Raw genomic sequence first — 12,084 nt, 5'->3', positions numbered from 1 at the left:
TGACTTAAAAGTAATTATACAAACTATTTACTCCCAACTCACACCATAAATAGAACACTGAAAAACCTCCAGCAACAAGTGTATACTAGGATTGAGAATTTTCAAATATGGCTAGGACTCAGAAAAAAGAAACTCTTTACATGCACAACTGTGTACTACATTACACGTATAACATAGACAGTATTAAATAAATTTTCAGGGTCTTCCAAATCTATCTGAATATCTAGGAAAAAAGCAATTCCTTTTTCTATCAAATTCAATTAATTTTCTTATTTAAATTTTTTTCTTCAAGAAAACGCTATATTTAATGCAACCAAGTAAGATTTGAAAAACAAACCCTCAAATATTCTAAAACAAAAACTGACCAGACATTCTTAAGTTACTGTGTGCCTTGAAAAAAAAAAAAAAACAAAAAACAAAAAACATAGCAACAACATGAGCCAGTATTGCAATGCTGCCATCCTACCTGAACTCCAGAATTTCTAAACAGGTTTTCAGTAAAAGAGATCTTTACACAAGCAATTATAAAACCGGGCCCATTTTGTATTCAAGAAACACAATGACCAACATACCTAATATACAAAAAAATTCCATTAAGTTTTTTTACAGTTTATAACTAGAGTCACTATTTAACTTATAAAGATTTTCCCCATAGATAAGACCAAAATACATTTTATAATAAAACAGTATATTGCTTAAACATCACTTAAATGCCCCTTCCAAAGAGCAACCTTCATTCTTGTCTGTTTTCCTCTATTCATCATATCCTCCCGCAGGACACATTTTCTGAATTGAAGTTGTTACTAGTTTAGCCTACTACAATCTTCTTTTCATTAGTAAAAGCAAGAAAGAAAAAGAAAAAGGCGCTAACCAACCAAATCTGAGAAGGACCGGGTAGGGGGGAAGGGGCGCGAGGTGGCGCAAGAACAGATGGAAACAAGGTGAGAGAGTTGTTTTCCTCGGGCACTAGGGTTACCCCCACTCCAGAAGCCGAGGCCGGCTCCTGGGCAGGAAAAGCGGATGCTCGGGTCCCTCGACACAATGCAGCCTTCCTCCCACCGCTGCCACGACCTCCCACCCGAGCCCCCGGGGCAAACACGCCCGGCCACGGCCCCTCGGCCCCCCGGTGCCACTACACCAACCTGCTGGACCACAGCTCCAGGCACACGTCTCATTCGAGCCAAAACGCTTAAGAGAGGAGGCAGAGGAGGAGGAAGGAAACGAGGCGGGGAGTCCCACCATCTCCCAGCACCCTGAACAGCCGCAGAGCGGGCGCCCCCGGCCCAGAAGTTTGGAGCACAGCGAGTCAGAGCCCACCCTTTGGGCGCGCAGGAGTGCGGCGGAACCGGGAGAGGAGCGGGCGCAGCCCGAGCGCTCGGGGAGAGCCCATCACATGACAGCGCGCCAGGACCCGGGCCGTCGGGGCGTCCGCGAGGGAGAGCGAGGGGCGGGGCCGGGGCGAGGGTGCCGTCGCCATGGCAACACCCCCATCCGTCCAGACTTCCAAAGAGGGAGGAAGAACTTCAAATCCCAACCGTCAGCGCTCGAGCGGCTCCTTCTTAAAGGGGTACGCACCGCGCGGCCGCCGCCGCCGCCGCCGCCGCCGAGCGCGAGAGGGCAGAGCTGGGCGCCCCCCACCCGCCGGGCGGCGCCCCCCGCCGCCCACCCGCGGCCCGGCGCCCCGGGGCCCCCCGAGCCCCGCGGCCCGGGAACTCGGCGGCTCGGGCCGGCCCGGCCCCCGGCGGCGAGAAGGGGGTGTGTGTGCGCCGGGGGCGCGGACCCGCCGGCCCGCCTTCCCGCCGCCTCGCTGACAGCGGCCCGGCGGCCGCCCCGGGCCCCGGAGTTTCGGGGAGACCGCGAGCCGGCCGCCTCCCCGGCTGGGCGAGCGCGTCCCAACTCTCAGCTCCCGGGAGCCCCGGGGCCCAAGCCGCCGGCGAGGAGCCGAGACAAAAGGCGAGCGGTGGCCGCGCTCCCGCCGCGCTCCGCACTGGACTGACCCGGACCCGGGCTCAACTACCGCCCGCGGCACAAACTCCGCGGCGGCGGCGCCGCCCCGCGCCGGCCCGGCCCGTCTCTCTTACCTACACAGTGCATGAGGCGGTGGCGCCAGGAGTCGAGTTCCCGCCGGAATCCTCTCCTCTCCGCCGCGCACCGAGGGCTCCGGCACTGAGCGGCGGCGGCAGCGGCGGCGGCGGCAGCGGCCATTCTCTCTCTTCCCTTGTCCATCTGCGTCCCGCGTCACGCGCCCTCATTTACATACGAGCGGCGCAGGCACGAGGCAGGGGCGCGAGCCCTCGGCGCGAGCCCCGGAGCGCGCGCCCCCCGGAGGGGTTGATTGACACGTGTCACTACCTTCCCGCGGCCCTTCCCTCCCCCTCCCACCGCTCCCTCGGGGAGAGGCGGGGAGGGAGCGCGCCGAGCCGAAGGAAGCAACCTGCCGCTTCCGCTGACCCCGCCCCCTCCACTCCCCTCTCCTCCGCCCCCTCCCCGCCGAGTTTACTCAGGCGAGCCATGCCGCCCGCGAAAACCCTGAGCGGGAGCGAGGGACCCGGAGCTCCGCCAGGAACCCGCGTGCCGAAGGAGCGGACCAGCAACGCCTCCCTTCTGCCTGGGAGACCGGCGCGGGCCGGCCCGGGACTTCGCTTCCCAGGCTCCCTCGCGCGCAGGCCTCGTAGCGGAGCGCGCAGCCGAGGCGCGGGGCACGCCGGGACTCGTAGTCCAGCGGGAGTGGAGCGCGCGCCTTCCTCCGCGCTCGCTAACCGGCGGCGGAGCTCAGTGCGCGGAGCCCCTGCTAGCTGAGGCTCCGGCTCCCCGCGCCCCAGACCCTGCGCTGTCTGCGCCGCTCAGCCGGGCGGCAGCTTGAGTGTCAGTCGGTTCCGCGATGGAAACCAGGAGGTGCCGGTCCCTTACATGTTCAGACTGCGCCTTCTGTTCTAAGTAGAGGAAACTTTTTGGGATCACTGTCATCTGAGTACTTCGTGGAGAAAGGTCCAGACAGTCCTTTGGCTGCATCTGACATTACTGCCACAGGTCCAGAGAGTCCCCGAAGTCATTGCGAAGTGGTCTCCAAAAGAGAGAATATTGCCAGGAAATGAGGGCACTCCGATGAGGGACTTCTCACCGAAAAATTATTAGGGGAAGGGGGAATTTGATGTAGTTGGCTGAAAACTCCAGGAAGGAAGTCTTTTTATGCTCCGCAAAATACAAACTCCTGACCGGCAGCGACCTACAAAGACTTATGTCACTAGAGATCTTTCATTCGCCAGCCACTACTACAGTGTGTGGCACTTTACAAGTATGCAATGAATTCTGCTCTCTGCTAGAGAAAATAACTTCTTCTGTGAGAGAGGAATCTTGACTAAATAGAGATCAGTTACATTTTTACTTTTACACTGGAGTGTTTGTACATTTATTCTGTATAATTGCAGGCGTCCAAACCAAAGCAGGCACTCAAAGATGGCTGAGAACTAAATTGATAACAAGTCTGTGGGAAATATGTTTTAATTCTTGGAAACTTCATAAATTCTGAGTTCTATACCACCCACCCTGTTTTCCACCCACCCTATTTTCTGGCTTATCTCTATTCCACCTTCTAACCACCTCCCACCATGAGAAAGTGTCTCAGTCCTCATTACCTCAGTAGTGAAGATTATATATATGCATATATATATATATATACACACATGTATGTATGCATGTATATAAACATATATACATATATACGTATGGGTGTGCTAGAGATAAAGTTTTATTTTTTAAGCGAGATTTGCAATCTTATATCCACCTTTTCTAGAATGGTCACGACTGGAGACAGGTGCAATCACTAGAGAAGGTGCTTTTGGAATGGCTTCAGGTGCCAATTCCACTCATATATAATTGCTAAGAAGATCTGCCTTTGTAACTTTTCTGATCAATTTTATGGTGATCTACATTAGTTAGGATGGAACAGGTTATGGTGCAGTAACTAAGGGTCCCAAAAATCTTTGTGACATAATTTTTTTTTGCATATGTACATATTCATCGCTGAGGTTAAGGTGACTTCATTCCAAGTAGTTCTCGCCAAGAAACTGGATGCGTAAGGAGGCTGGAATGGCTGGAACTTTCCCCCTTGTTCGGTAGGTAAAAGATGAGGAATAACAAACTGGTTCTTCCTAAAAGTGACAGGAGTCAATTCTGCTCATACTTCATTGACCAAACAAAATTACACAGGTACGTCTTTCTTCAAGAGTGCAGAGGAAATATAATTCTACCGTTTATCCAGAAGAAAGATAACCAGAATTTCTTTATGAATAGCATCAAGGATTATTGCGACCTTTCTAGTCACTAATTTACACTCCACTCTCTTTACACTACAAGATATTCAGTCCTATCACAAGTGAGGTGTTCTGAAAGTTTTGTTCAGTAAGGCATTGATCTTAAAGGCTAGCATCTCTGAGTACAAATAAGTAAAATAAGTAGTCTTATTAACTTGTAAGTAGTCTTACAAATAAGACTATTTGTAGTCTCTATATTAAATCTAGAATGGATGAAGCCTGTCTTGTTACAGAGACCTAAAAATGCATGGTGTCTAGCTTCCCCTCATGCACACACACACACACACACACACACACACACACACACACACACACACTCAACATAGAGTGGTAGGACAAGTACATAATAAATTTGGTGTCTTAGGTCATTTTGTACTAATATAGTAGAATACTACAAACTATATAACTTATAAAGAACAGAAATTTATGAGATGAAAGTGGTGGTGCATGCCTGTAATTCTAGTCCTTGGGAGATAGGAGGAGCAGGATCACAGGTTCAAGGCCGACCTCAGCAATTTAGGGAGGCCCTGTTTCAAAATATAAAATAAAGTAGGGCTGGGAGTGTAACTCAGAGACAGAATACCTTTTGACTCAATCCCTGATCCCCCCCAAACACTACCAGAAAAAATAAATTTATTTCTTACAGTTCTGGAAGCTGGAATGTCTAAGGCAATGGTGTTGGTGTCTAGCAAGAGCCATCTTGCTGTATTTTCCCAAGCAGAAGACAAAGTGAGGGAGGGATTTAAAAGGGGGTCCAAACTCCCAAACTCTTCCTTTTGAACATACTACCAAGATAATAACATTAATCCAGTCATTCCACTGTCCTGGCCTCATTACAACTTAATAGGTCCCACTTTCAAACACTGATACATTGCAGATTAAGTTTCTAATGCATTATTTTTGAGAGGAATATGTTCAAATCATAACGTTTTTGTTATGGTATAACTGTGGAATGTCACCTTGAAAAGCTCAAGGTTGACAATGCAGAATGATCAGAGGTGAAATAATTAAATCAGGGCTGTAACCTCATAAGTGGTTAAATCTACTAATGGATTAATAATTTGGGTGGATTTACTGGATGGCAACCGTTATCGGTTGGATGTAGCTGAAGGAGACCATATATGTCCCTGGTTTGGGTTCACTCTCGCTCGCTCCCCCCCCACCACCACTTTATGGCTGCAATGAATTAAGCAGCTGTCCTTTGCCACTGCCTACCACCATGTTTCTGGCTTAGAGCCAACTAACCATGGACCAAACCTCTAACCATGAGCCCAAATACCTTTTCTTTTCTAAGTGTTTCTTGGCAGGTATTTTGAACACAGCAATGCAAAATCTGACTAAAACAACATTGTAAACATTCCCAATTAGAAAGGAGAAAAATGTGAGACATACATCAAATATTTAGCAAATATTTTGCCATAGCTAGCATAAAATTCTAACTCTCCAGCCTCACACAGATTTCCTTACCACCATCGACTGAGCCTCAAGTTACTGTCATATACTTTATATTTTCATCATAACTCTACCTCTTTCTGAATACCAAGTTATACCTTGGTCAGAATGGCCTAGCTTCTGCTCCAGTAACAGAAACTCAAAATCTTAGTGGTTGAATGCAAAGGTTTATTTCTTACTATACTATTTGACCTCAATAGGTCAGTATGTGGGGGTGGGGTAGGGGGAGAACTGTTTCATGTTCATTAAAGATTGAGAGCTTATGGAGTTACTCCAGCTGGAAGCTCCCAGTCACTGTGACAAGAGAAAGAAGATGCAGAATCACAATCCAGGTCTTAAAAACTTCTGAGGAAAGTGACACATTTTAGTGGATTAAGCAAATTATATGACCATAACTAACTTTGAAGGATGTTATATTAGAAAATTTCAAGGACATATAAAACTATATACCACTAAATCTCATAGCTTGAAACACCATTTTTGGAATAACTTATGCTAGGTGAAATACAGCATTTCTGTGTGCCTTGACTGTGAGTGCTCAAATGTTTGTCTTCAGCTGCTTGTCAGCTAAGCAACTCGGTTTCTGAGGATTAACTAACTGCCAGCTGGGACAACAGAGCCTGTCCTTCCTCCTCATTAAGAGTCAGCCCTGACTTGTTCACATGGTGCCAGTCACAGGGTTCCAAAGAGAACCAAGGGAGCCAGCCCCAATTCACAACTGCTTTTCAAGTCTCAAGTTGGGGGTCCATGTGCCTCAGTCCAAATGTCTAAAGAAAGTCACATGACTAAGCCCAGAGTCGATATGAAGAAACAGAGCCAGGTGTGGTGGTGCACACCTATAATTCCAATTCTTAGGAAGCTAAGACAGGAGAATCACAGATTCAAGGCTGACCTCAGAAACTTAATGAGACTTTGTTTCAAAATGGAAAATAAAATAGGCTGTGGGTATAGCCCGGAGGTGCGATGTTCCTGGGTTCCACCCCCAGATCCACAAAGAAAAAATATGGGGAAAAAGACTTAAACTCTTAGAGAGGGAAAGCAAGAGGGAGATGGAAGTTGGGAGAACGAGGAGGAAGGAGAGAAAATGGCTTTCACGGATTACAGTGCCTACAAACAAGCTTCAGCCCAGCAGCGCTACATTGCATATACCACCCAGCCAACTCAAGGATATGCACAGACCATCCAGGCATATGAGCAACAAAGCAATGGACCCTATGGACAGCCGACTGATGTCAGCTATACCCAGGCTCAGAGAATTGCCACCTACGGGCAGACTGTGTATGCAGCCTCCTATGGACAGTCTCCCACTGGCTGTACTACTACAGTGGCCCTGCAGGAGTACAGCCAGCCTGTGCAGGGGTACGACACTGGTGCTTATGATACCACCACTGCTATGGTCGCCACCACCCAGGCCTCCTACGCAGCCCAGTCTGCATATGGCACGCAGCCCGCTTTCATAGCCTATGGGCAGCAGCCAACAGCCACTGCACCTGAGCAGCTATGGACAGCAGAGTAGCTATGGTCAACAAAGCAGCTATGGGCAACAGCCTCTCACTAGTTACCCGCCCCCCAGACTGGATCCTACAGCCAGTCTCCAAGTCAGTATAGCCAACAGAGCAGCAGCTATGGGCAGCAGAGTTCATTCCGACAGGACCACCCCAGTAGCATAGGTGTTTATGGGCAGGAGTCTGGAGGATTTTCCAGACCAGGACAGAACTGGAGCATGAGTGGCCCTGATAACCAGGGCAGGGGAAGAGAGGAATTTGATCGTGTAGGCATGAGCAGAGGTGGGTGGTGAGGAGGACCTGGTGGAATGGGCAGTGCTGGAGAGCAAGGTGGCTTCAATAAGCCTCGTGGACCCATGGACGAAGGACCAGATCTTGATCTAGGCCCTCCTGTAGATCCTGATGAATATTCTGACAACAGTGCAGTTTATATGCAAGGATTAAATGACAGTGTGACTCTTGATGATCTGGCAGACTCCTATAAGCAGTGTGGGGTTGTTAAGATTAACAAGAGAACTGAGCAACCCATGATCCACATCTGCCTGGACAAGGAAACAGGAAAGCCCAAAGGCGATGCCACCATGTCCTATGAAGACCCACCAACTGCCAAGGCTACTGAGGAGTGGTTTGATGGAAAAGATTTTCAAGGGAGCAAACTGAAAGTCTCTCTGGCTCAGAAAAAAACCCCAATGAATAGCATGCCAGGTGGCATGCTGCACCGGGAGGGCAGAGGGCTGCTGCTGCTGCTCCGTGGAGGTCCAGGTGGCCCAGGAGGTCCTGGGGGACCTATGGGCCGTATGGGAGGTCGTGGAGGAGACAGAGGTGGCTTTCCCCCAAGAGGACCCTGAGGTTCCCAAGGAACCCCTCTGGAGGAGGAAACGTCCAGCACCAAGCTGGATGTCTGGCAGTGTCCCAATCCGGGTTGTGGAAACCAGAACTTCGCCTGGAGAACAGAATGTAACCAGTGCAAGGCCCTGAAGCCTGAAGGCTTCCTCCCACCGCCCTTCCCACCCCCAGGTGGTGACCGGGGCAGAGGTGGCCCTGGTGGCATGCGGTGAGGAAGAGGTGGCCTCATAGACCACAGTGGACCTGGTAGAATGTTCAGAGGTGGCCGTGGTGGAGACAGAGGTGGCTTCCGTGGTGGCCATGGCATGAATGGAGGAGCTTTGGCGGAGGAAGATGAGGTGGTCCGGGAGGGCCCCTGGGCCTTTGATGGAACAGATGGGAGGAAGAAGAGGCGGACGTAGAGGACCGGAAGATGGATAAAGGAGATCACTGTCAGGAATGCAGAGACTGGCCCTACTAGACCCTGAGACCCTGCAGAGCTGCATTAACTACCAGATTTATTTTTTAAACCAGAAAATGTTTTAAATTTATAATTCCATATTTTTAATGTTGGCTACAATGTTATGATTATTCCTTGTCTGTACTTCAGTATTTTTCGCCATTTGTGAAGAAACATTAAAACGAGTTAAATGGTTAAAAAAAGAGAAAGATTTAAACTCTTAGAAAGACCCGCACATTACATTGCAAAATGACATGAATAAAGAGAATGACATAATTCTGTGGCCATTTTTACAGTCTGATACATTTGGGGAAATGCAATGTTACCATATTTCCCAAAGGAAGGAGAAACAGAAATATGAACAGAATCAGTGAATACAGAATTGCTGGGAGAAGGAAAAAAATCAAGGTCAGATGTAATGAAATACATAGAGTTAACTTGGAACTCATTTTCACTTTGCAGAGCAAATAATTTTTCATGGCAAGTATGACAGAATATATAATAATTACCAAATGAACATAAAAATAGGAGTCTAGTTGATAAATCATTCTAAGCTGGGTCAGTCACTCAGTTATTTATTGATATGAAAAATGTTTGGATATTTTTTAAAGCTAAGATTAGAAAGAAAGTCATATCCAAGATTCTCTCTTTTACCACAAATCCAGTGACAAAGGATTTTAATAAAACAACAGATATGTGATAGGAAAAAAATATTTCTGGTCTGCTATCTACTTCTTATACATGTTCCATCTGTCAATTATTGCTGTGTAACTAGCCAATTCATAACATGGTGGCTTAAAAGAACAACCATTTGTGCCAAAATTGGTGGCACAGGCCTATAATCCTAGTACTTTGGAAGCTGTAATCCTAGTACTTGGGAAAGGAATCATAGGTCCAAGGCCAGCATCAACAAAGGCCATCTTAAGAGAGACCCTCTGCAATTTAGCAAACCCTATTTCAAAATAAAAAATGAAAGGGCTGGAAGCTCAGAGGTAGCAATTGGATCCAATCCCTAGTACCTACCCCCCCATATATGGAACAACCATTTGCTATTACTTTCAAGTCCACAGGTTAGGTGAGCTCTTGTGCTGATTCCTCAAGGGTCTGTGAATGTTAGCTAAGGGCGTGGAGTCTGGCTCCCTGTTTGATGTGGTAATGGGAATGACTAAGCCATGTGTCTCTTATCATCCAGAGGCTAGCTAGAGCTTATTTACATAGTGGCAGGATGTGAGGCACAGGAAAAGTACTAATGTGCAAGTACTATGTCTTTGCTTTCATTGTATTTGCTAGCTACTGTCTTGTCAGCCAAAGCAAATCACAGGGACAAGCCCAATGTCTGAGTGGGAGGTCACTAACAAATGACATGGCCACAGAAAGGTACAAACTGGTGCCATGGTTACAATCAAACTACCACAAATACACATCCAAGTTCACTTTTACATATCTAAAATTAAAAAGCATATCTATAGAATTCTAATGCAGTAATTAGAATAGATATAAATTACTAGGAAAATCAATAGTTTATTGGTTTATTTGATCAGTTAGCAGTCAATTTCTAATCCAGGACATATTGTAAGAAAAATGCTATAAAATATAAATAAATTGAAGTAGTTTTAAGTACATTTCTATAGTAAAAATATAAATATAAAATGTGGAAGGGAATGACTAGAATCACATTTTTTCAGGTATTAATCCAAAATGAAAACTATTCTTTTTCTTTTAATATGTTTGTGTGATTAAAATACTTAATTATAAATTATCAATAAGTAACAAATTTATAATTTAATAAAATAGAAGTACTTCTGTGTGCATTAAATATTTACAACCATAAATCATAACTATTAGATACTTTAATTTACTTTAAAAAGCTTTATTGAAAGGCTGAGAAAACATCTTTCAAGTATTCAACTTTAAAAAATCAAGTGGAGCATGGTGGTAGATACCTATAATCTTAGTACTTGGGAGGCTGAGTCAAGAAGATAGTAGGTTCAAGGACAGCCTCAGCAACAGCAAAACATGTAGCAACTTATAGCAAAACCTTATCTCAAAAATAAAAAATAAGCCGGGCGTGGTGGCGCACGCTTGTAATCCCAGCATTTGGGAGGCTGAGACCGGAGGATCGCGGTTCGCGGACAGCCTCAGCCACTAAGTGAGGCCCTCTGCAACTCAGTGAGACCTGGTTTCAAAATAAAAAAAAATAAATAAATTTTAAAAATTTAAAAAATAAAAAAATAAAATAAAATAAAAAGAGGTAGGATGTACCTCAGAGATAGAATGCCCCTGGGTTCTGTCCCAAGTAAAACACACACATACACACACACACACACACAATCATATTTGATTGAATTTTCTTTAGTTCTGAATTATAAAACACTTTACTATTCAGAGATAAAAATATCAGACACTTGATTTGATCATTAAACATTGTATATATGGATTAAATGATAACATTGTGACATTTCAATATGTACAAATAACATTATAAAGTAAAAAATCAAAAAACAGAACTTCCAGGAAGTTGGAGGCTGGGGGAAGCAGCACATCTCAGTCATGTTGAGAGTTGATCTGTATTACTGTGAACATTCTTGATAAGAGGGGAAAAAAAGAAAGAAAAAATTGAACAAAGCAATAAAAAAATTCAAAGTAGGTAGAAACAAAGCCTCTGGAGAACGGCTGCTGCCAGAGGAGCTTTGGCATCACCATCTTGCCTAACCAGGCCAAGATTGCCAGCACTGCACCCTCCAGAGACCACCAGAAAAAGAGCCAAGGACTTGATGGGAAGTAAGTGGCTGTAGCTCATTGAAATTGTAAGTGGTCAGCACCTCACTCTTTGTTCCACTGAGTCCCTACAGCCCAGGTGCATGGCTAGAACCTGCAGCAGTGGTGGCCAAGCCTATGTTGTCCCCCAGAGATCCAGAGCAGCACTCAACAACACCATAAGTGAAATAGCCTCTTTTGAGGGAGACCACCATCAGAGTGAGGGTACAAGGGCTCATGTAGAAAAACATAGAATTGCAGGATCTGAAACTTTGTGGTTTACCCTGCTGAAGGTGGGGTGGAATCTTCTATTGGTCACAGTGAAGCACGGATTAGCAGATAGTCCCCAGGGCCAATCAGGCAAAGAAGCCTACAGTTCACAGGGTGCAGTGCCTTAGTAGGGCCTCTGGAGATTGTCACAGGCCACCCAATTGTAATGACTGAGAATAAGACAGATCAACTAAGCCATACATGTGGAGAATGCAGATCCCTATGTATACAATGGGTCAGGTTTCATTGGCACCCACCAATTATGTAAGTGGGGTAAAATGCAGGCTCAGGGTCTGTGGAAAGCATGGAGACCTGTACTTAAACTTGATCTGGCCCCAAAGATACTCACTGCCTGCATCAACAGAGAGACACTCAGGGACAGGCCCTTTGGAGAGCTCAGAGTCCCAGGCTTTCTTCATGACAGGCACCAGTCACACTCAGCACCTACACAGACATACACAGCAGGTCAGGTCTCAATCATTAAAGGAGAGCAAAAAGTGGG

At 46.4% G+C, this 12,084-nt stretch overlaps 1 protein-coding gene and 1 pseudogene across 5 annotated transcripts in view; one reads left to right on the top strand and one right to left on the bottom strand.

Moving 5' to 3' along the window:
• LCORL (ligand dependent nuclear receptor corepressor like) overlaps positions 1–2,226 on the bottom strand; it is a gene marked incomplete at both ends in the record, with an annotated part of 151,792 nt that extends 149,566 nt beyond the window's left edge. For all 4 annotated transcript variants that reach the window (XM_080697017.1, XM_080697018.1, XM_080697016.1 and 1 more), the window contains one exon: positions 2,082–2,226. In XM_080697017.1, coding sequence (XP_080553143.1) covers positions 2,082–2,226 — 145 coding nt within the window. The remainder of the gene's footprint in view (positions 1–2,081) is intronic.
• A 4,623-nt stretch (positions 2,227–6,849) lies between these two features.
• Positions 6,850–8,576, top strand: LOC308264311 (RNA-binding protein EWS-like; annotated as a pseudogene). Its single transcript has one exon. The product of its transcript is annotated as an RNA-binding protein EWS-like (transcript).
• Positions 8,577–12,084: the final 3,508 nt, after the last annotated feature.

This window comes from Muscardinus avellanarius, assembly GCF_963383645.1.
Source record: "Muscardinus avellanarius genome assembly, chromosome: 6".
NCBI lineage: Eukaryota > Metazoa > Chordata > Mammalia > Rodentia > Gliridae > Muscardinus > Muscardinus avellanarius.
This window is presented reverse-complemented; position numbering and strand designations above follow the sequence as displayed.